The sequence below is a fragment of the Catharus ustulatus genome, chromosome 7 (genome assembly GCF_009819885.2).
Source record: "Catharus ustulatus isolate bCatUst1 chromosome 7, bCatUst1.pri.v2, whole genome shotgun sequence".
Lineage (NCBI taxonomy): Eukaryota > Metazoa > Chordata > Aves > Passeriformes > Turdidae > Catharus > Catharus ustulatus.
In genome coordinates this window covers 36,199,425-36,224,555 of record NC_046227.1, presented here as the reverse complement: position 1 = coordinate 36,224,555, position 25,131 = coordinate 36,199,425, and the positions used below count along the sequence as shown (strand labels likewise).

General features: G+C 38.4%; 1 protein-coding gene across 4 annotated transcripts in view; it reads left to right on the top strand.

The window, feature by feature from the left end:
- GTDC1 (glycosyltransferase like domain containing 1) overlaps window positions 1–25,131 on the top strand; it is a 169,869-nt gene that overhangs the window by 49,438 nt on the left and 95,300 nt on the right. For all 4 annotated transcript variants that reach the window (XM_033064263.1, XM_033064262.1, XM_033064261.1 and 1 more), the window contains exon 4: window positions 2,165–2,375. In XM_033064263.1, the coding sequence (XP_032920154.1) occupies window positions 2,194–2,375 (182 nt within the window). In that variant the 5' untranslated portion in view covers window positions 2,165–2,193. The remainder of the gene's footprint in view (window positions 1–2,164; window positions 2,376–25,131) is intronic.

The window sequence follows — 25,131 nt, the reverse complement described above, 5'->3', positions numbered from 1 at the left end:
TAATTAAGTGAATGGCAGGGTCTTTAAGCAGGAGGAAACTCGAGGACTGAGCAATCTCTTACCGTCAGCCCAGTACAGTCATTCTCTGTTCCCGTGAGGGATGTACAGTGAAAACTGGTGCAAAATAAAACCAAAGAGCACAGTGTGGGTTCAGCTAAGCCTGGTGATAAAACCAGTTTCAGAACTAGTTTGGTGAAGTGTGATTTGATCAGATGCTTCATGAACAAATTGCTTTATTACTGATACTGCTAATGATTTGTAAATTAGTTGCAAGCCTCCCCGAGTGACTGACTCAGTGGCATTTACCAACTTTTCACATACTCCCCATTTTTAGGGGCTGAATTTATAAAATGCTTCCCTTTAGTCCCTTGAATTAAATTTTCGGTGGCATTTGATGACAAGCATAGCATGATTAATTACAAATTGTTCTTTAGGTGAATAGTGCAGATTTTAAACCACAGCTTGTGTTTTTATAGCAGTTATTACCCTGCAGGCTCTAAAAGGGCTTTGGAGGAGAGAGTATGATTTTGGTTACATCATTGTAAATTCAGAAAACGTCAGTGATCTCAAAAGTGTGATTTTTTTGAAATTAGGTCAGTGGAAAAGAGATCAGAAACTGCTTTGCTACCTGAAATGAAGCAAGCTCCAAAATGAAGTATCTGCTTCCAGATGGCCTTACTTTTGATTTTGCAAAGAACATATTTGTTAAAACAAGTAACTTATTTGAAATATTATGGAGGAGTGAATAATGTAGCAAATGATAATTTGAATCCAGGCTGAATTAGGGCAAGAAAGTTGGAGTATGGAGTGTTATTTCTCTTGATGTTTGTTCTGTAATGACCCAGAAGCTCTACATCACTATTTCATCTGGTACCATGGTGGACCAACAGCAAAAAACTACCTAAAGGTTGCTTAAGTTTTGTCTCCCAATTAAAGTGATTCAGTGTTTGGATTTTTGTTGCTGGCTAGCTGATCTTTTGATAGCTGCATAGCACATGAAAGGCTTTTTGTTTGTTTTCTGCCCTTTGATTACAGAATACATACTATTTTTAACATGATCTTGAATCAAACTACATTTCTCAATTATGGTTGAGATGATTGAGATTTTTCAGGAGAGTATGTAGCTCTCTGTTGAATTCTCACTTCTTGTCACCAGAGGTTTTGGTAAGATAAGGATTACAGTCTGAAACCACTAGAAATTGCAGGTCAGGAAATGGGTGTAAGGTCTTGCAATGTACGGTGTCCATGAGTCCTGAGTAACTGAGTTTAGCAGGGAGTCCATCATTCTTAGGGAGTGTAGAGAGGGAAATCATCAGAGAGGTGTTTGTGGATGGTGAACACCTTTCAGGGTTTTGCTTTCAGCTTTTGTGTGTGGTGGCTTTGCTCGAAGCATGTGAAAAGCAGCTTTTGAGTACCCCAAGGGTGTGACTCATGATGAGCAATAGTCACCGGGTTTTCATCTGTCCCCTCGCTTTGGGCAGCACATTCTGCATCCTGTTTGTGAGCAGCTCTGTGGCTTTTTGTCTCAGAGCTTCCTTGAGCCTCCTCTAGTGTTCTCTTCCACCCACTTTGGAGTATTCAGAAGAAATAAGATAATTTACATCTCTGTTGTTGCTGGGGTTGTGATCCCAGCTCCCAGCAATGCAGGAGGGATGCCCCAACTGCATCTCCCCAAGCTGCTCTCTGCCTTTGTCTCTTACCCAAATTAGTTACTGGCAACTGTCTTAGCTGAAGTGTGTTTGAATTGCTCTTTAATTTTCTCTGCCACCAGGAAAAAGAGGGAAACCTATATAAGAATGAATAAGCTACATCCTAAGTTATGGAATAATTGACTGTATTAGGGAGTTAGTGTGTAAAGCAGTTTTTAAATATCCAATTGAAAACAAACCCTGAATTCAAAATGCAATGTGTTCCTAAGTCTTGCACATTTTCATTCATTTAAAATTTACAGACAGTATCTTTTAAAGGTCAAAATAATCTAGTCATCATAATTGCTAAATAGTTTTTTCTGAAGTAAACTCATTAATATAATATTAAGGATTATATTACAAGGCCTGGCAGTATATTTCCTCGTCCTCCAATATAATTTTCTTAAGTAACAACAACAACAATAATAAGAATGGTATGTTTCTAAAGTAAAATACTTCTCTATTTTCATTTTCAGATTTCAGACAGTTCTGAAGTACTTGGAAAATGAGTGTACTTCTCATAGAACCCTTTTATGGTGGCTCCCACAAACAGCTGATGGATCTTCTCCAGGAAGAGCTACAAGAAGATTGTGTCCTCTGCACACTCCCAGCCAAGAAGTGGCATTGGAAGGCACGGACTTCTGCTCTTTATTTCATGCAAACAGTGCCAACAAGTTCTAATTACAGGTAACCAAAGGATTGAATAATTTCTAAACTCAAATTACACAGATACCTTCAACCAGGTCTCTTGAATTTACTCCTTGTGTACATGCAAGGATGTATGTGGGAGCAGTTAGGAACTTGCAGTGGGCAGCACAGGTTTTTCTTCTTGAGGTATAACTGAAAAATTATATGTTTTATTCAAAATCTCCTAGACTGTTTTGTCTTGTGTCTCCAGTCTGTGAGAGTCAGTATCTGGGTACCTGATGTCTGTACATGTATGTGCATCTCTTATTTGAAATTTTTCATGTGAGCTCAGTCATTCTGAAGGGTTTAAACTGTGCTTCACAGATTAGGCAGAGGGATGGCCCAGATGTGAACACTGCAAGCTTCCTCACGTGCCCTCCCATCTATCTATTAACAAGTCTGATTTATCAGTGTCCTGCTCAGGCTGACCTGGAGGATTAAGGGAGCAGTTTTATCTTAATGATGGTCCAGTTCAGTAACATGCCAGCAACTGTGGGTGTCAATTATACATTTATGTAAGTGGCAAATTTCCATCAGCTAGAACCTGGCCTGATAAAACCAGGCGATTTAGGTCAACAAGATCGCTATCACATAGTGAGAATCAACCCCTCCAGAGCCAAGCTGTCTCTAAACCCAGCAGTTTTGCTTGGCCTACCTGATCAGATGAGATGTGGTGAGGTGATTGTCTGGAGCAGTGAGATAGAGCTTTGCTCACAGCATGCAGAACATTGTGTGCGGACTGTGCACCTTCATGGGGAGGGACTGTTCATTCACATGGTTCTTTTAGCACAAGCAGCTGCAGAATGAACTTCAGGAGGACTCTGAGCACACCTGAATGATGTGCCAGCGAGTCACAGTTCAGAACTGGGTCTGGTATTTTTTACTGTGAGTGAGTAGGTGCTTCCTGAGGAAGGGATATCATTTTTCAAGAGTAGATTTGTGCTGTAGAAGGCTGCATTTGCTCAGTGTTACCCAGCACAATGTCTAAGCCATCTTGGAACACATATTGTGTAAATGTACACCTTTCCTGAGCCTGCTTTTGGCTCCCATTTAAAATAATCTCCCACCTCAAGCCAAACGTTATAATTAATTTTCCCCGTTTTGTCTTGTGCGAGGCATTTAGCGTTGGTTTCCTCTTGCTTTCTTTTTGCAACAGTTTTGTTTTGGAGGAGTGTACATGACAAACTGTTATGTAAATTTGTCTTGTATCACAACCACATCCTCCAACGCATCACAATGTTATCTGTGTTCCTTCAAGGTCAGCAGCCCAAGCTGTCCAGCACTAACTGCATTAAACTAATCAGACATCACTCATAGACATACACTTCATTAGTTTAACTTACAGTTACATTGACCTAAGATAACTTAACTCCAATTTGTCAAGTAACCCACATCTTGGGGAAAGGGGGAGGGAGCGCTGACAAAAAAAAAAAAAAAACAACAAAAAAAGCAAAATCCCACAAAAAACCCAACAACCCAACAAAAAACCTCAACCCAGCAGCCTGAAAACTCACTTGAAGTTAATAAACTTGCAATCTGTCATAGACTTATGTGCAAATACAACCTTTACTGACAGCAAATAAATCTGATCTAACCAATGGAGCTTCTTAAAGAGAGGAAAGTGTTTTCTTTGCTGGTGCTGTTCGGGTTGGAGCAGAGGGAATCAAACAGTCAAAGTTGACAAAGATGCAATGGTTAAAATAGAATTTGTACCTTGTCCTCGCAGGCAGCATAAATAGGATCAAGGGCTGATGTGGCTGGTGAGAGGAAAACTGATTAGAGGTACCTTCTACTTTACTTGCACATTTTTAATGTTTGTTTTGTGATTTAATGTTTCGATTATTTTGTTAAATTGAAAGTATAAGTGCATCAGATTCAACCTAGTGAGGATGAGTACTCTCCTATTAGAACAAAACATTGATTAAAATTAATTCTGATTCTGTTATTTCTAAGCTTTCTAATAACCACTGAAGATCAGCTTCCCAGGTAGTAGTTTATAAAGACAAAAATCCATTGCAAGCTGGCAATACTGCGTGTTTGGAATTACACGTTTAGATATTTCAACCTTCTTGTGAGGTCGTGGAAAATACCAAATTTGCATTACTTATAATATTGACATTATTTACAGAAAAACCCCTTTCTTTTATAAGTGCTTTCCATAAATGTTGCACTTTGTAAATACCTTGTTTTTATTTGTATGTTTAGTAGTGCAGAAAGATCACGGATATTTCAAGTGCAAACACTTGTGATAACGGAGCTGCCTTACTAAATCTTTTGTACTGTGCTTCAAGATTCTGGTGTGTGAGAGAAGTAATACTGAATCTGATGTTAGATACATTTTAGAGGAATACTGTAGATATGTTTTAAAGGACTTAGACTTCTTTCCATAGAAGCTGATTTTTGGGAGCAGGAGGGTTTGTTAGTTTAAATGTGACACTCAGATAATTAAGGAATAGTCTTTAAAAGTGCTTTTGGAACAAAGGATGCAGTGCAGAGCCGTAGATGTTAAATCAGATGCTCTGCAGTGGGCAGAGAGTTTCTGTGATGGACTGACTAATTGTTTTATCAGAGAACAAACGTGTCCTCCCTTGAGCACGACCTAAAGCTGAGCTGGTAACAAACAGGACATTTAATGTTACTTTTGTGAACTGTAGGGCCGCTGTCTTGGTGCGCAGTAACTCTGTGTTCCCAGGAACATGGAGATGTTCCTGGGATTGTCCCAGGGAGAAGGTGTCCTCACCCTCCACGGGAACACACAGAGCTGCTATGGGACATACTGGACACTCAGGCTTCGGTCTGCAGCACTACCTGGATTTATTTTAGTTCCCCAATGCAAAGTCTGTGCTGCATTTCTCCAGAAAAGTTTTGCTTTTCTGTTTTCTTGGCTTTGTTGAGCAATGTGTTAAATCAGCTCATGCTTTCCTTCATCTCCTGAGAGGAACACGGGAGCCGTGAGGAATGGAAGCCCAAACATGCAGAGCCCCTTTTACTTACAAGGCCAGAAGGAGAATGTAAAGGTGGATCACTTGCCTAGAGGTCTTGAAATGATTGCCCAGATTGATGTGCAGCAGCCACAGATTGAGTTTTAATTGCTGTAGAGTCACAGATGATTTTTCCTTAATTGGAAAGAAGGTGTTTGGACGCTGCTTTGGTACGAGGAGTTGCGTTCTTGTGGGGGCAGTCTCCAAGTCACAGCATTTGAAATGCACTGAAAAAGGGAGGAATTGCTGTCTGCTTTCTCTAGACAAGGTTTTCAACCATCTGAGAGTTTTGTTAGCAGCTGGTGGGATATTATCTTCTTCATTCCATGGATTTGGAAGGTCCAGTGCAGCTTCCTCAGGCTACTGGCACTCTGCAGAGCTGCTGCACTCACTGCTTTGTCTCCCAGTTTCCTTCAGACAGCTTCAATTCCTTGATAAACGTGGGTGTCTGAACTTTAGCCTAAAGCTGATTTCCATAGCACACAGTGACTATTCTGTAATTCTAGAAAGCATGTAAAAAAAGAATTTTTTTTTAGCGTTTTTTAAATTCTTAATTCAAGGAAAGTTCTCAAATTTGGAAATACCATTGCACAATTTAATGAAAAATGAAAATGTTTTTCTTTTTCCTTTAATTATTTTCTTTATTGCAGTGAACAATCTGTTAAATTACAGATAGTAAAACTGGTATGACATATTATATGAAAGTTTGCATTTCAGGAGCTATGCTCTACAGAAAGTAATTTAATCCCGAAAAGTTAGTAGCATGAGACTGTAAAACAGAGTGACTAAATTCAGTGTAGCTTCCAGTGTGTTTTAATGGCACTGCTAGATTATTTTAAATATATATATATAAATATTATGTATAACATTCAGTATTGCCCCCCAGGTAGCTGTTCATATGAATAAAGATTTTATTTGTAACAGATTCTAGCCCTGAAATACCCCTAGGGTAAATGTTAGCATATATATACCCCTTGATATCTGACAACTATATTTTAAAGACAAATTCTGTGCTTTTTACATTTTACAAAAGAGAAAACAAATTATTGTTTTCAATTAATAGAACTCTGAAAAAAAAAATCCTGGGGGTGGTGTTCAGCAAAGGAGAGTATATTTCAACAGTATATAGTGTAGATGTGGTTGTTTCTTGATTTTCTTTTTTATTTTTAATATTCTATTAAAATCTACTAGATTTAAGACTGTTTCAGAGCTAATGCTTTTGTTCTATTCTATAAGGAGAAAACACATTATTTTAGAGTGAATTCTTTATTAAGTGGTGGGCTGTGTCCCCAAATATCTTAAAAAAGCAACTCTTTAATTTTTTTCCAGTGAATAGCTCAATCCTGCTGAGAACATAACAATGTGTGGATGTGTGACCAGTTGCAAGCTTGAGGATTTAACTGTTTTCTAGATAGTTTGTTTTTAGAAATATTCCTGCATGCCCTGGAGAAGGTGTTTGAGGATGTGACTCAAATCAGGGCAGGGCAAATTTCATTAAATCTGAATATATAGATACCTATTGGTGCTGGAAACATTCCTGCCTGTTTATATCTTCCTGTGAAATACTGGAAATGTTTATATAATCTTTGTAGGAGCTTCAATAATTTGTCCTGCATTAGAGGCCTTCCTAGAATTTGGCCCTCATAATGCTCAGGTAAGGAGTGAATAAATTGTATGTAGGAATAGTACATTAGTTAAAGGAAAATAACCAATTACCTACAAATTAAGAAAAAGAGTTCATCTGTTACTGTGTTGGATTTTTTGAGCGTATTTTATGGTGCTTACTTCTTTATATAGGTGAATAAACAGAAACCTCATTCATAGCATTAACTGTTAAGAGTGTGTATTTTGATGTTACTGCTCAAGTTCACTGCATTTGAAGATGGGACATGTCTCATCTCTTCGGAATTACAGAATGATTTTCTGCCCAGAGGTTGCCTTGGTTTCACCCCATGTCTTATTGTTGCTCTGTGGGTTTTAACTGCAGTTTTGTGTGGGGAACAGTGGAATGTGCTTCTGGAGAGGAAGAGAATGTGCTCCTAGAGATCCCTTGTGGTTTGATGAGCTGATGTAAGGGCATGAATATATAGGTGACCAAATGTAATATCCAGTATCTTGTAAGGACAGGGTTCAGGTCTCCTAGAAACACATAATCATTGGGTTGGGTTGGAGGTGACCATATTCCAACCCCTTTGCTATGGGCAGGGGCACCTCCCACTAGACCAGGTTTCTCCAAGCCCATCCAAGCTGGCCTTAAATACTTCTTTGATTAAGAATACCACGTGGGTGTAACTCCCTGATGGGTATAAATCTCCACATTCCCACCTTGTTGTGGAGGTGCCCAAAGGAAGGTGTGGGAGCACCTGCTTCACCCTGTACTCACTTTTCCACTCCCTCACTGAACAAAGGGTCATTACTTCTTTAATTTCATTAGTGCTAAACTTGCTGGTGCTTTTTTTTCCCCCTGCACAAATCGTTTTGAGTTCACCCAGGTTGGTTCACACGGGCTGGTGCAGACACACACACGTTTGTCCTGCCCACGCTCCGAGGGAGCTGGCTGGGAGTTCGCTCCTCTCCGGGGGCCAGATGGCCATCCTAGCACCACGTTGAGCCTCAACCAATAAACCCTACTGAGATACGAGACACAGGCACCATGTACTGAGCTGAAACAACTTGGTGACTTCTGACCAGAGCTGGCTGGTGTCCAGCCAGCTTCGAGTGTAAGCACAGAGAATATACGTCCATATGGAATGGCACGAAGCTCCACCACTCAGCACAGATGATGCCCTCCACTGCTGTAGCCCTGGATAATGGAGGGTGTCCCAGCCTGGGTAAGGGGTGTGAAATTCTCTCTGCTGAGGGAGAACTTGGAGGCCATCTGATGCTGGAAAAAAACGTAACATGGCAATGTATGTGTAAAACTGGGTTTTGTTTGGTTTTAGGTTATTATCGCCCCAAACCTGTTCTGGAAACTTCTGAAAAATGTTATCGGTCAGAGAGAACTTGTGAAGGGGAGGGTATTATCAAATGGATTTGAGAATGATTTTTAACAGAATGGTAATATAAATCAAGGTGTGAAAGTTAACAGAAAAAAGGTTTAGAATCTATAATTAATTTTTTTTTTTTTTTAAATAGGGAAGATAGTGTAAATAAAAGCAAATAATTAAATAATTGGTAAAAAAAAATTAATCTGGTAAAGACTTAACCCAGTAAAAAATGCAGTAAAAAATTAGGGAAGGTCTAGAGGCAAAATAATTTCCTTATTGAGGATAACAGCACTGCTGTTGTTTCTCTGCTCACAACCAGACTGCGAAAATTTCCTTTTCAATGTGATGGAGAGAAGCTGCCTGAAAAGTTTTTGTGAAACCGATGACGGAGGTGGGATGTCCTTTTGAGGGAGATGAATTCCCTTGCTCTGAGGGACCAGAAAGAATGCTCTGGTGCTCAAAAGTCCTTGTACAGCACCAGGATTTAAGAACAAATGTTTTTATTCTTTGCTCTGGCTGCCGAAAAACTTGGAGGGGGCGATCCAGTAAGAACAGCAAAAAAATCTTCTAAGCAACAGGACAAAAAACCTCCCAAGTAAACTACCTGAAATTTATTCAGGCAGACAGCAATGTGATCTTAAACATTCACTTTGCATTAATCAACTTTGCCTCAGATAAAATGCTGGCAGATGGTAGCTATTCATTTTAAAAGTGACAGGTTTTCTTTACGTTTTTGTGTGGAAACCCCCACATGCACTCTTCCCTCCAAAAAACTTTACTTGGTTAATTTGTCCAACATGCTTTTTTTTTTTTTTTTTTCTTCCTTAAATACACTCCCATTATTAGGCAATTTCACAATTTGGATGGTTAAAAGAGGGTTTAGATGAGTTTAAATGCAGGCTCCTTCCTTTGAAGTCAGGGAAGTGTATGTATGGGAGCTGAGTTTTGGCAGAAGTGAGCTGGGAGTGACGAGGACGATGCGGGAGAGGTGCGGGGCTGGGAAGGACTGGGACTGCTGGGTGATCCCTACAAAGTGCTAATGTGAAATGGCAGTTGTCTGTTTGATGTGTAAAAGATTTGCTGAAATTCCAGCAAAATATTCTGATGAGAGAAGGAAAGAACAGTCTGGGTTTTCAAACCCTAGCATGTGTTTTCCTTTATGTTCTCAAATGCCGGGTGAAATCCTTGTTTTTCTTTCTAAAATGAATTTTATGAATCACCTGGAGAATTGATATTTACATTGCTGGCAGTAAAATGTAATGAAATTGTGCATTATGATTCAGTATTTCTGCACTTAGGATTTTAATGAGGATTTTATCTGTCCTTTTAAATGGTTGCTGCGTATATATTTTATTTCTAGATTAGTTATGGATTACATTTCTATTTCCAAATAACAAACATATACACTACTATATTATAAAGAATATGATACTTTCCACAATTCATTGTCATTCCAGCCCATAACACTAATTTGATCTTCCAAAGGGAAAGTAAAAAAAGCTTTAGTTTGCATCTAATAAAGAGAAAATATTGATTTTTTTTTTTCCTTTTTTTTTGGTGCCGCTTTTTTTCCTAATCTCAATTATATTTTTTTTAACTAAGAACTAAATATTACAAATTTTGTCAGATACTTGCTTTACACATGATTTAGATTTATAGCTTTGTGTTCTGGTGTCATAAATAACTAATTTTCTTAATGAGTACCCACAACTAGACTGGGTTTTGTGAATTGATGCATAGTGAAAAGGAATTTTACCCTGTACAAACTGTTTTTAGCAAAGCAATTTTAGGACAAGACCTACTTTAGCACTAATATAATTTTTTTTTTTTTTTTGGTGAGCTTTAACTTGATCCAAACACATTGAAGTTTGAAAGTCTTGGTTCAGGTAGTTGTGACATCTCAGTTTCCAAGGCATTTCCTTACCTGCTTTGGCCTCTGCCTGAGAGCCAGCTTGGATGGGGTTCGGACCAACCCAGGTTCCCATGGCAGGGGATTTGGAACTGGGTGATCTTTAAGGTCCCTTCCAACCCAAACCATTCTAGGATTCTTTTTCTACTTCTGCTTTTCCTGCCATCTGAGGGCTGTTAGCACCTGCTGTGGGTGTCCATGAGTTTCAGTGTAGATTTTGAAGGTGCTGACCCGGGTCCATGGTCCTGAAAAATACCCCCAAAGGTGTTTTTCTGGTTTTATCTCCTCAGTTCCCCTGGGACTCCAAGACTGAATGTCCCAAAGACAAGGCTGGAGTCCAAGGGCATCTCCTCCTGGGGTAGTGCCAGCCAAGGGACTCAGGCTATCGTCTTGGAGCCCACTCTGGTGTGAGCTGAGGCACAGTGGGTGAGGGTGGTTGTGGATGGATGATCCCTTCATAAATGCCATTCTGTGTCAATCAGAAATGTTAGTCTAAATTGACACATAAACCTCTTACTTTTGTGGATTATGATGTTGTTTTTTCCCTAAACACACAGCACATAGCTAGCAGGAGTTTGGTTACAATATATGTGCTAAATTGTGCCACAATGGAAAACAATTTAGGATCAACTTCTGACTCCCCCAAACCACAGTTTGATCAATTTATTTCCTCCTCCTCTTCCCTTTTATATATCTCAGCCTAAGTATTGGTAAGCTTTGAGTCATTATGATGATGAATTTAACTTCCCTTCAGAAAACAATTATTAATACACACATTGTATCTATTAATTGGAATATCTTTGATGAATACAAAACAACTGAAAGACTTTTTTTTGTTCATCGTTCTGTAATGAAGATTTCCACAATTTCCTTATTCCCTTGGACAGTATTTTTCCTTTCTTGCCTTTGTCCTTTGTCCCTGTCTTTTCCTCCCTTCCTCCTGCACATTTACTCTGATGGTCCAGTGGACACAGTCATTTTAAAGAATGCTTTCCATTTCAGAGCACTGGCTGTTTTTATTGTTTATGTTTATAACCTTGCCTTCTTGTTCATAATTTTTTGTTTCAGCTCTCTTAATTTCCATTTTACTTGTTGCACGCTTGAACTTATATTTCTGTCCAGTTCAACTTGAAGAAAGAATGAAGCAAACAGCAGTGAACACAACATCAAAAGCAAATATGTGATTTTCTTGTCGCAGAATCACTGGAAGAATTCATTCTTTTTAACAGCGTTTCAAAGAATTATATGGGGAAAAATGTATTTAGAGTGGAGCTAATGTTTCTCTCACAACATCTTACCTGATGTAACTACATCAATCCTTTAAATTAGTGATTTACCAAATGTTTTAAAAAGAAAAGGTGTAAATGACTACGGGAAGAACAATAGAAAATTCTTTTCAAATTGTATTTTTCTTGCAGTCAAATGGTATTCCTACTGATTTCTGTTATCTTGTTTTCTTTGAGTGCTAATACTTTTTAATATAGCATACTCTATGGGAAATTATATATATATCTAGTTAGAATGTGTAAAAATCTTCTTGTATTTAGGTATTACATAATAACATGAAAAAATTCTGAACACACAACTCTATGTATACTATATATGGAAAAACTAAAAAAATTAAAGGGGAGTAATTCGAGAACATCTGTAATTTTTTTATTTATGTAAGAGAATATCCCATTTTTAATTAAAGATGGAATTTAAGAATGATAAATGGAACCATTATCTAGTAACAGTTAGTTTGCAGGCATTTTTTTCCTAATGTTCTGCAGATTGCTGCAGGTTTGGCAGTGCCTTTGGCTTTTGTGAGCAAAATGCATTTCCTACTCGTGACAGAAGAGTTGTAACTCACTAAACATGGAGCAGTTATCATGCATAGCGACATCTCCATGCTTAAACCCTGAGGAACTGAATTATTTTAAATTATTTTTAATGCAGAAATTTCCTGGTAGTCAGTTGTATTAAAAACTGAAGAGTTAAAAATTGTATCTGCCAAAAGAATTTTGAGAAATATTGCTAAAGATGGTAAAACTATACAATAAAAGATGAATTTCAGGGGAGATTTGGCAGGTTTTTGAAGTTTTTTTTTTCTTTGGTAGTGGCTGTTTTCTTGTGGTTTTCTTTTTTTATTTCACCACTTGAATTCCTTCTATGTTGCCATCATCCTAGACTAAAGTTGATTCCAGTTTATTGTTACATCCTCAAGTTTTAGCTGTGGGGTGTCAAAGTGGGAGGAAAAAAGGTGGGTAGGTGATTTGGGAGGAACTTGAATTACCATCAGGTGTTGGGCACCTCTTGGTATTTGTGGCTTTCACTTACCCCAGGAACAAATATTTGGTATCCTTGTGTTTCTCCATGACTTTCACAAATCTTCAAGGTCCTGACTGGGAGAGGTTCACTTGTGTGGGGTCAACTGGCCATTGTGGTTACTGATGACTCAAATTATGTTTTCCAGTAAAAAGGCTTTTTTGGAAGAGGACTTGATTACAGAGCCCTCATCTTCACCTCCTCCAGACTGTTACCATCTACTCAAGGTGGAATCTGGTTTGAAGCAGAACTTTTCTTCTGAGGTTTAGCAGCAGCCCTGCAGAGGATCCTGTGGGCCCAGCCTAGTCTGGAATGGGTTTTCAGTGGTTTCTGTGGCTGCTGAAGCATTTGGCTCTGAAGTGCTGTAAACACAGATCTCAGGTCTTGTCCCCAAAAGCTCCATAGGCAGTAGTTGGTAGGGAGGAGTGTCAGAAAAGAGTAATTGCCACAAAAGAAATTTCCACTCTGGAAAAACCAGAGTCTAATGTAATTATTGAAAATTGCATCATGAGTTAGAAATAGTAAAACCTACATTTTATTCCATATTTTTTCTAACATGGAGCAGAGAACCTGGAGCGTGGTCTTACCTTGAATTAATACTCATCCTGGTGTAAACACACTGGAAAATATTTTTTTGTAGTTTTACATTTCAGTACAGAAGAAAAATTATAGATTTTAACCATAGACTCAGAATCATCTCAAGGTTGGCAAAAACCTCTAAGAGCATAAAGTCCAACTGTTAACCATGCTATGCTATGATGAGTGGAATATAAATTCAGCATTAAAGTAAGCATCTGTACTTGAAAAAATCCTAATTTCCAATGCTAACAGCTGCATGGAAGGTCATTGACATTGTGGAGTGCGTGGGGTCTCTGGGGCTCAGCGTGTTTGAAGTCAATATTTATGGTGCCTCTGTACCTCCTGTCATTAGCAGGAGGTTTTCAAGGGACTGTTCTTAGATTATATTTTGCACATGGCTCTTGTTTTCTACATACTGATTGGGAAAAAGTGAAGGGAATAATAGTTTTCCTGTCTGCTGATGGGTGATGAGACCAACATGTTGAGGCCATGGGTGGAATCAGGGTGAATGAATTGGTGGCAGGGAGGGAGTTGGAGATGCCTGTGTGCTTCCTGCATTTTTAAGGAGTATAAAGGATATTTCAGCTGTTGAGATGAAGCTCAGCAGCTGCTCTGCAAACTCCTAATGGAGCAGGACTGGGTTTTCTTTATCTCCAGAGTTTTCCTCTGGTCACAGATACTGCTGGGGCTCCCCATTTCTCTTAACCCATCGTTTTTAAACTGCATGGTTGATATAGAGGAATAATGAATTTTTTTTTTGTTGGATAAAATGGGATTTGGAGACAATACTATTGCTGGTTAATTGCTAGGTACAGGCTAAGACTCTGAATGATGAAGAGGAAGATACAAAAGCTGTGTGCACTGAGCAAATGCTTTGCTGTTCAGCCAAACAGCTTTGCAACCGCACTCTGGGTTGTTACAGCATCACTGTGGTATTTGCCTTCCCATTATCTCTTCAGTTCACTTTTCCATGGTGTCTGGTCCATGCATATTTTATTTTGATTTTAATTTTATTTTTTTAATATTATTTTATTTATTTTGCCTTCCAGCATATGGTTTAAAACTGTAACTTCATTGACTCTTGCGTATATCTTTCCTTTTGTCTTTGAAATCCAGAGGGGTGTTTAATGTGAGCAGTAGTGTATCCAAGGTAGAATATTTCATGTTTTTGCAGATTGCTAGTATTGCATGCCAGAGCAGCTTTCTGACCATGAAGCCCAGCCACGTTTGTTCTATTAGCTGCACTTCAGAAGTATTTGTTTAGTTTTTTCCTCAGATGGATAACCAGTATGGAACATTCTGTCCACAGAAGTCTTATTAAAGAGGTTAGAGCATCCTGCTAATTAGAAAAAACTAATTAGGCAGATTGTTGAGCCTGTAACCAGAATTTTATATTTTAATGGATTTTGAAATGCGGTGTGCTCCCTTTTCCTATTGTAAAACACACTTTTTTTCCTTTTAAGTGTCTGGAAACAATCTTTTTGAGGAAGTAATGCATTCAGAATAAGAAAGCAGTAACAATTTTTGAATTTATTAAATAAACTGTAGAAGAATATATACTGTAAAATTGGTGATACCATTAATTGATACCAGCCTCTTATTGTGGCAGAAAAAATTGTTTGGTAACCTTGCTGTTGGTAGGTTACAAGTTTAACTGCCCCAACAAGGAGTTGAATTAAGTTCATGTGAAGAAATGATATAATTTGTGGCTGTGTTAAAATTAGACTTAGATGGTACAGAACTCATAAACTTTGCTACTTCAAGCTAAAATTCATTGACCACTGTTTCACTGAGCCTTGGGAAGTTTATCATGTTTAAAGCTGGATCCAGTCCATTTTTGAGTGCTCTTGCAGTGCTGTTAGAGACTTTTGGTCTAGAAGCTGAAAAATGAGCTCGTTTTCAGCTGTGGAGTGACCTGGAAGCAAAACCTTCAGGGTTGGTTGGGTTTGCATGGTTCACATCTTAATTCCAGGTTTGCAAGGTGACATGTGGAAAGCAAGGCATGTTTGTGGTTGGGGACAAAACGCCGGATTGGAGAAACATTTAAAATATATATATTTAAAATGGCTTTTTCCCTAACATCTACTTTCGAGTTCTCTTTCAACTGTGCCCTGCTACAAACTTGAATTAGTCATAACCTTTTTTCAGGCTTGTCATTCTGCATTTTGCGAAATGCTCTGTCTTGTGGAGCAGCCGTGTGGCCGAGAGCCGTGGGCAGTGACCTGCAGTCTGTGTCAGGACCATCCTCCGAGATGGAATTCAAGGTACAGATGTTGCAGTTGGTGAGATGAGGTTGGCAACCATCTGGAAGGTGGCCATCTGCTCCCTCCTGCAGCAGCAGAGCACCATGCTTTTGGGGGCCCCTGCCCCTTCTTGTCACAACCTGAGTCAAGGCAATTCAGAATTGCCTCTTTGAAGCCTGATTTGGGAATATTGGCTGGCCAAGTGCTTGGCACTTAGAGAAGTAAGAGGTTAGGAAGGGAAAAAACAAATACTTCTAGACAAGATTTAGAAATGAGCTGTATGAAAGGACTTCAGTAAAACTCTGGAGACTTAAGATATGTAGCTCAGGTCTGGAAATGTAGGAGAAGCCGAGGAGCAAAGAGAGATGCATCTTGCTATGCTGATGTAAAACAGATATAAATGTTTCATTGGAGCATGGGGCTTGCTATTATTTTGCTAATGCTTTAGGGAATATATGGAGTCTGTAGACATGAAACCAGAACTGTGGATACAGGGACTGGAGGATGGAGCAATCAGGTCCCTTTAAGGAAAACCTTCCTACTTCCAGTCCAAGGAGGCTGAAAAGAAGGCAAAAATATTGCAAGACTTGTATTTGTGGTGTCAACCTTGCAGGCCAGACATTCTATATTTGCTGGAGTGTCAGCTCTGGCTTTGGCCAGCCAGATTTGTGGTTAGCGTCTGTGCTGACCTGTAGGTTCACACCCTTCCCTGCTCCTGCAGTTCAGACTTCAGCCTGGAACCTGGGACTGTTATCAACCAGACAGGTCTAGGTAGTTAGCATGATGTCATGTCTCTTCATCAGTTTATAGAACAGGGCTGAAATTTATGGCCATAAATGTTTTAAATTGTTTTTGTTTAGCTTCTTGGGGAGAAGAATTTCCATAGGTGAGAGGTTGTTTTGTAAGAGGCTCCACTGTATGATAGATCACATGGATGGTTTCAGTACACAGGGAGCTTGTACCCCTTCAGTGTCATAGGTTGGAATTGTTAAAGGCACTTAACAGCTCTACAGATTCTTGTTTAATTACTGGTCATTATTCTGAAGTGGATGACTCATTTAGCCTGCAGTGATGGGAGGTGTTCTGGCCCTCTATATAATTCTACACATACATATTTTTGCTCTTAAGTGCCCCAAAAATGTCTGTTTTCCTCTTGTATGTCTCATTTCTTGGGGTAATACAGAGAAAATGGATCTGTGAGGGGCTATGGAATGAGAAAGGGGATGTTGGTAACAAATTTGCTCTTGGTGCTCACAAAGAATTCTGCCATTCATTTCTCACCTGGATGGGTGTCTAATATTGTAATAAATTAATTATCTACTAGTCCATTCTTCTATATTGGTAATTTAGATTAGAAAACAGGCAGGACAACATGAAATTCAGTGCTTAACAATGTGTTAACATTTAAACTAGTTCTGGATTAGCTGTCACTAGCTTTTCTTGCCTCAGTTAAGGCTGTGTGTCCTTCACTGTGACCTCCTGTGTGTCCTGGTGAAGGCTCATTGCAGAAGTAGCAACTTTGAATTTACCAGTCTGTATCAAGAGGCAGCACTTGGTCTTGTTGCATGGAGATCTAAATAAATTTGCATTGATCTCAGTAAATGGGGATGTTTTGAACCTTGACTTTCTAATGCTTCACAGTTGGGTGTTTTTTTCCCTGCTTTGTCAAGGATGACTGTAGTAAGACCATGAGCTGATTAGTCCCTGTATTAGATAATCATTTCTTAATGTGGGAGGGATATTAAGAAGAATAGATGTGAGTGCTCTTGGAAAACTCTTTATGGAATAAGGTTTAAGCGCTGTTGTTAATAGGATGCACATTCCCTTTCATGCTGAGTCAGGCAGAGCTCGGCTGTACATCCAGGACAAAAATCAAGGAGGTCTTAGACACACTTGCAAAACATGTGGTGACTCTGCTGTCTTCAGAAATTGTCACTACTGCTGTGATTGCTTTGTCACCTCTGGATTTTAGGTGAGCAGTAGTTGGAGTTTAATTAAAGATCAGCTCTACTTCCATCTAGACCTGGCTCTGAAGTACCTCGTTGTTCCCCCACGTCACGTGCTTGTCTTATGATGTGCCAGTGGCAAATAATTATGAGTTTGACCTAAAATTTAAAAAAGCCTGCCTGTTGTAAGTGTCCATGTCAGTGGTAGAGGCTGCTGGCTGCAGGGAGCAAAGGGAGGATGGGTGGAGGTACAGGAGGGACATTGGGTGTCAATCAGTTACCATTGGGTGTATCAGTTACCAACTAATCCTGGCTTTTCTTGGGAGAAGCCCTGAGTCATCATTAGAGATGAAATGTCTGTTTTGAATGAAGAGCTAATTTGGTGGATTGAGGCTTTTTCCCACCAGTGACATTTTAAAACAAGTCCAAAGGGTTTTGGGGGTGACTGGTCAAGTTAGTTGAAGTTTCTTCAGTATGGGAAAATAAGGATTTAGAGTTAGCCTTAGAGTAAGATAAGATCCTGTAAAAGTATTTTTAGGGATTATTTTTTGTTTGGTTGGGGTTTTTTGGTTGTAAAAGCTTTTTCTGGGTTATGTAACTGAAGTCAGGACAAGATATTACAACTATAGTTTGTATTTTATGGGTGCTCTGAAGGATAATCTGGAGGATGTTTGGTGAGGGGGGTGGTAATAGTAGGAGGATAGAAATACTGAGTTACTTTTAAATATTTTTTTTTAGGGTTCTGAGTCTTCTTTTAATTGTGTAAGCTTTTTAAAACATTCAGGTTGAATTCTAATGGTATATTCTCAATGGTTTGTTTTTCTAATATTGTTTGGTGAACTCTAGAATGGCTCTACTGTCATTCCCAGCAGCTTTTCATAGAAACTTTTCCCCTAATTAAATATTTTTAAGATGCTTTCATTATGAAAGCCCTTGAAGTAGTTAAGATGAAGTTCTTTTTTTTTTTTATTTAAAATTTTCCCCTGTGTTGGCATATGAATGTGGTTTTGCCCTAGTGGCACTTCCCCATTTTGGATTGTTTTCTACCTCTGCATATTATGTGATTTCTTGTTCAAGTGAATGACAAGATGATGTATGACACACTTGAGATGGTATTGAGCAGAGTATAGTTGGGAAATTGCAGTGATAATTTTCTTTTTACATCTCAAACTTACATGCCATTGAGAGAAAAAAAAAAAAAAAAAAAAAAGAAGTGTAATAGCAACTCAACAAAAAGCATAAGGGGAAACCTAGAAAAATTACAGGGAAATTTTCATAACAGATACACAAGTAATGCTGCTTTAATAATGATTTCCTGTCATGAACTATTTTTATCATTTGCCAGCTCTCTGACGTGGCATTCTATTTAACATTTTTGAGAGCCATGTTTTAATCAGATTAAGCTCAAGGAAACCGATAGGTATCTGTTTGGCTCATGACTTGTGCTCTGTTTCTGATTTAGTCACAAGACCATTGTTGCTGGAATCTTTTAAACCCCATTTTGCTTCCACTTGCAGCCGGTGTGTGAGCCCGGAGTTTGAGTGCCAGGGATTTTCATGATGTATACACACACAGGGCACGTTATGGAATTATTTTGTAAATTAAAGAAGACTGATACAAACTGTGTCTTTTTCCTCATGTGATTAAATGGCTAAAAATAACCATCTATTTTTAGTTTCAGGCACTGTAATGTTTCTTAGAAACAAACTCACTCAAAGCAGTTTGCTAGGAGAGGCTGACCATGAACAGTTCTGCATTCTGATCCACTTAAAGAAAGCAAAAATCCTTAATAAATGTGAATATTCTTGCATAATTTTATATAGTGGGCAGCATAATGATGCTTTCCATGCAAGAGATATGGCGAGAATAAAACAGAAACACCTATATTTTAAACTTTGATATTTTAATGCTTTTCAGTCATTTTATTAAAAGAAAGACAACACTAAAGTTTCTAAGCACAATTCCTATGGTCTCCAGTACTGAGCTCATCCTGCAAATTTAGGAAAGTAGGAAAAAAGAAAAGGTACTGTGTAACATTTGGAATCATGGTTGTGATTGGGTATTCGTGAATTTAGCACCTCATTTGGTGGTCTCAGCATCTTGGAGCACAGAGGAGGACCAGCAGCCTGGCTTTTACAAAGCTCTGTCTATCCATGTTTTCCTAATTTCCAGAGCAAAAAAACCCTCATGTATTACATTTCTAATGACCTCTTTTGTCTGTTGCAAACACAGAGAGATTGTATTCAACAGCTTGGTTTGCGTGGTGTCTTCCTGCAGTGTATTATTTATTTGGTTGACGTGCTCGAAAACTGCGAGCGTAAGAATTAATAAAGGTTATTAGTTACTTTCCATAATAAAATTAGCTGACCTTTAAGAGCATTATACAGGGGCTGTCTAAGTGGAAAAATGACAGAGTGCATTTTTATTCTGGTAGCCATTTCGATTACTAAATCTTACAGTCACAATATAGAAACTACGCGTGGTGATTAAATGTGGCTCTTGACTGTATATTTGCAGACAACAATGAAATAAGTGGAATTTTTGTGTTCAAGACAGAACTTAACCCCTCAGTTACGGTTTTACCCACATCTTACATTTGGTTCCATTTGAACAACAGAGGGAAAAAAAAAAAAAGAAACCAAAACCTAAGAAGATGCAACTTAATTTTTAAAATCGAGTGTCCTTTGGAAGTGGCAGCGCCAGGAGTTTGCTGTGATTTTTCTGGAATGTGGTGATGTGCAGATTCCTGGAGCAGCCTGACTTGGGTCTCTGTCAGGCTGCACTCTGTAACTGGGCACATATAGCTCACTCACTCAGCCTGATAGTCTTTAGTCATCTCCATTTATCTTCCAGTTTAAAGGGAGACTTGCCATACAATCCTGTATTGGAATGTGAAGTGCATGCACCCACCTGGATTTTTAAGTTGGGAACAGGATGCACCTCATTTCCAAAGTAGCTGTTACAGCAAACTTCCTTAATTTTATTTTCTTTGTACTGAATAGTGACATTTTTAGCTGTGCTGTTATCTAGAAAAGATTTTATGAAAACTTTAATCATCATTGTTATTTATGAAACATTGACAATCTATATAATGATGATAATATGGCTTGGGTTTCAGGTGAACTTCAGAGCTGCTTATGCTGCTGCATTATACTTTTTCAAATTTTGACTAGGTCTTATAACATTTGTTGAAATCCTTACAAGATATTCATCTATTTGTAGCATCATATAGGTCTGGCTCCCCATCTGTCTCTGTTTTTCATGACAACGAGGCTCTGGTACATTTTTTTTTAATTTTAGTTCTTATTCATTGAAGCCCACTGTAATTCTGTTTCTGTCTTAGCTGTTTGTCCAATAGGTATTATTGATCATTTGGGATAAAATAAAAGATTTCTTCATAGGGACATGCATTAACCAGCTATCAGTGAATTCAGTTTAATTTGGTTAGTTTTTCTACCTTATGAAACTGAATGTAATCAGAATCCATTTATGTGCTATTAAATAAATAAATAAATTACTAGCGTAATGTAGTGCCAAAAGCTAAGAAATATTGGGGAAGAGAAGTTCTTAACTGAGTTATTTTCTGTTAGACCACATTTATAAAGGTCTCATAGAACTTTTATATTTTAAAAGTTGGGGTATGAATCTAAGGTTCAGATTTCCTCCAAATAAATCCTTATTTAACAGGATATCCCTGAGACTTTATTTTTTTTCCCCCTCTTTTTGTTGGTTTTTTGGTTTTTTTTTTTCCCTTTTTCACTATTGGCAAGGCGGACTGAAACGGTCTCATCTGGTTTAACTAAAAAATCTTTGCATTACTTGGCGGTGGTTTCTTTTGTACGTGGTGCTTAGAGCTCCTTGAAGCTGGAGCGCACAGGAAATGCAAATCATGCAAATCATCCTCGCGCTGACGATGTACAGTGGCGTGATTGAGCAGCAGTACGTATGGCTCGTGGGCTGACCACATGAAAGGGCTCATTTAAAGACCAGATGAGCCCAAGCTGGCTTAAGTTAGACTATGTGTGAGCTTCAAAGCTTATAGAATAGCATCCTTTTTAAAAATAAATTTATTTTATTAATAACACCTGCGCCGAGTTCTTAAACAGTGAGAACATGTATAGATGAACGTTACGTTGAGTAACAGGCCATGCTTAAATCAGAAGGGCAATATTGTTGTTTTTTTTTTTTTTGTGGAAATTCAGGTATGCATTCATATAGGGGGAAGGCAACCACAGTGTAATGCATTGCAAAAAAAGTCCAGTTTGTGTTTGGTGTACATAAAACCCAACTATTTTCTGCCTTTCAGGTAAAAATGAAAATAAATGGAAGATAAAAGGGAATTTTTTCTGTGCAGCAGGGTTAAGAACAGGATTCTGTAAGTGCTTTTGAGTGCTGAGAAGAGGGAGGTTGATTGCTGGCTGCTTCAAATTTCTTGGTAACTGAGGAAAAAAATCCTGCATATTATTTTTCATACTTCTGAACAGCTTTTCCAGTAGTTTCAGGGCTTTATCCTTCCAATAAAGCTGAACCCTTGCTCTGTGGACTCTGGACCTTGAAGATGGTTGGGAGAGCAGCTGTGGTGGGAGCACTGGAGATGCTTGAGATGGACCTATGGACACAACCTGAGTAAAGCCACAGGGGAAAAATACTGGTAGAATAATAAACATTTTCCATATTAATCTGGCAACAAAAAGAGTGGCTGGGATAGGTAACAGTGTCCTTGAAAATATTCTTACCTTTGGTAGTATCAACATGGGTGGCTCTCTTTCTCCTAGTGAGAGTCTTATTTCTTACATGTCTTTTTTGTTTTATACAACCCTCATTCGCTTTCCTTTGGATGTTTTTAAAAGTTGAGATTCATTCAAATAATGTAACATGACACAAAGCTGGAAAATGTCAATCTTGGACTGTTTCTGTGTCATCTTGTTTAATTTTTACTTGAAACAGTAGCCCTGAGGAGGTCTGCGGTGGGACTGGGCAGGACACTGCACTCCATCACCCTGACGGATGTAATTCTGGCTTGATATTTTTTTTTTTCACTAGTTCCTTGCTCCTTGCTCCATTTTGTTCTTTCTGCTAATACACAGGAACAAGAGAGAAGGAAAAATGAATTTTTTTGTATTTTATCTATCAGATTGCTTCTTTCTCATCAAGTCAATCCACAGGTCCTGGAAGAGGAGAAAGGAACATTTCCCACATTTTATCCCCCCCCCCCCCCCCTTCTTTTTAACATTAATTTTATTCTTCTCTTAATTTCATATATGAAGTAAAGGGAAGCATTTCACCCCTTCCATGTACCTGCAGACAGGGGAACTCCCACTGTGCTGAGCACATAAAAATGGGGATCACAGAGCTCCATGGGGAGTTTTGGGTTCAGCTGGGGCTGAAATGTTGAAGTTCCTTCATTCTGCATGGTTTGTTCACTTATATGTTTATTTTAAAGAGAAAAAAATATATAGCTAAAGGGATCGCATCCTGAAACCATCAGGGAAAGGAATGTGGGAATAAATTTTAAAAACCTGTGATCCTTGACAGGGAAAATTTGTGAGGCTTCTGGGCAGGTGTTTGTACATCCAGCACAAAGATTGTGTATTAATAGAAGAAACCATTTAAATCAAAGATAATATTAAAATATCTTCTATACTCTGTGTAAGAAATACCAAGATGCAGGAGCTAACAGAGAAAGCAGAAAAGAAATTTTGCTACTTGTATCTATAATAATTTAATATAATTTAATATCCATTTCAGTGTTTGACAGGAAGTAAAGATTACTTAAATATTTGTACCTAAGAGCACAGGGCTGTATAAAGATCTTTGAATTTTCAAGTTAATTTGTTTCTTCCAGAGATATATACAGAAAATTAATCCCATATGATTGTACAGCTACTATTGCTCCAGAACTTTTTGGAAATACTTTCCAAAGAACATCTCCAGTCATCTTGACAAAACAGCTTGAGTCAAGTTTCCTTTTCAGGAGCTCCTGAAGGGTTTTATGTGTAATTCAAAGGTGTTGCTGGAGAAATGGTGTTATTTGGAGACCTTGACCAAAACTAGTCTACTTTGCTCAGCCTTTGCAGATATGAAAGCTCCTTGCCCAGCCATCTTGAACAGATTTTTAGGTTTCTGTCATGGAGAGATGCACAATCTTTTTTCAATAACAAATTAGCTCTTGTCAACAGTTTTCCTGGCCACAGTTTAAATAACTCAATTCAGAATATTTCATAGTTTTATGGTGGATCTTGCTAGAAAATGTGTGTGTGTGTAGTATTTATGTGTCGTGTATCTGCATGTGCATGCACGCAGACATCTGTGCATGTACATCTCTCTGGGAGTGAAGATATGAGATGTGGAAATGCTGAATCACTCTGTTCACTCTCACAAAGATAATATTTTGGGAAACCTGTCAGGTACTGTGGTGAGCAGGGTCCATAAGATACATAAACATTACATGATCTTACATGAGCTGATTAAATCACTAGACCATGACATTCACTTATCTTCAACTCTGCCTTGGGCTCCTGACTTTTCACTGTTGCCCTGGTTCACTTGGTGGCCCTTGATAAACAAACCTTGGCCTCAGTTTCTTAATCTTAAAGATTAGAAAGCATCTGGTGTGGTTTTCTGACTTTTTAGCATATGATTTCAAACCCAGAGACAGATATTTCTCTTCCATTTTCCTGGGGAATAATGGGAATTTAGCACTAGATGTTTTATTTAATGATAAAAAGAATTCTGAAGTGATAGTTGCATATGAGATGTGCTGGGAAAGCATGATTTGTGAAATATATGGAAACCTAGAAGTATTTTTATTAAATTATTATTTTATTATTGGATTTTTGCATGTGGGGAAATACAACATCTTGCAGTGTTGAGGTGTGGGCTGCTCACTCAAGCATCAGATCTGTGTTGTATAAATTGACCAAATATAACTATCAATGTTTAATGCCATTGCTAACCCTGCAAAAGTCTCAACCAGGAACTGAAGAAGAAAAATGGGCAAAAGGCTTAATTTCCATGGCTATTAATTCTCTCATGAGTTTGACATACCCTCTTTTTCTTTGAATTCTCTCCTGTTTGTCCCAGCTCTTTCACCAGTCCCTTACATCTCACGTGAGGAGCTCCAAGCTGCAGAGCTGAGACCCTTTATTTCCTTCTCTTTCCCTAGTTGCATTATAAATAAAAACCCTGTTATGATAACATGTGAAATAAAATGGTAGGACATCAGTATAGATTATCTTTAAAATCATGTTATAGAAATGGAAATAAAGCAGCTTATGGTATATGCCAGGCATGATGCAAGTGATATTAAATAAATATATGACTGAAGGGTTCCATTCATTCCAAATGCTCCACTTTGTGATCTTTAGCCATGTTTGTAGAGAAACCTTTCTTAAAGCACTTAAAGCTTAATTCAGAACAGACAAAACAATTATCTTTTGAAAGTCTGATGAAATATGTTTGGCAGCTTTCGAATTTAGGCGAGTGTTTGTCTCACTTCTTTGAAATCTCACTTCAGTCGGTCGCTCAGCCATTTCGGCGCAATCCTTCAAATCTGGTAGTGAGTGTGGGCTTTGCTGAGTTACAGAAATGTTCTAATCAGAAAGTGGAGGGGCTCAAAATAGTGTGCAGTACACAAAGCTTGACATTTTCCTTACTGATGTGCTTTGGAATATCAGTTTACCTGCTGTCCCTGTGTTTTTGATGAAGCGTTGGTTGATACATCTGAGCAGGAAGGAGCTTGTCCCTCCAAAGACAGCTCTGGAGACCCTTAAGCATTAAATTATTTTAATTTCTTGGGGAACAG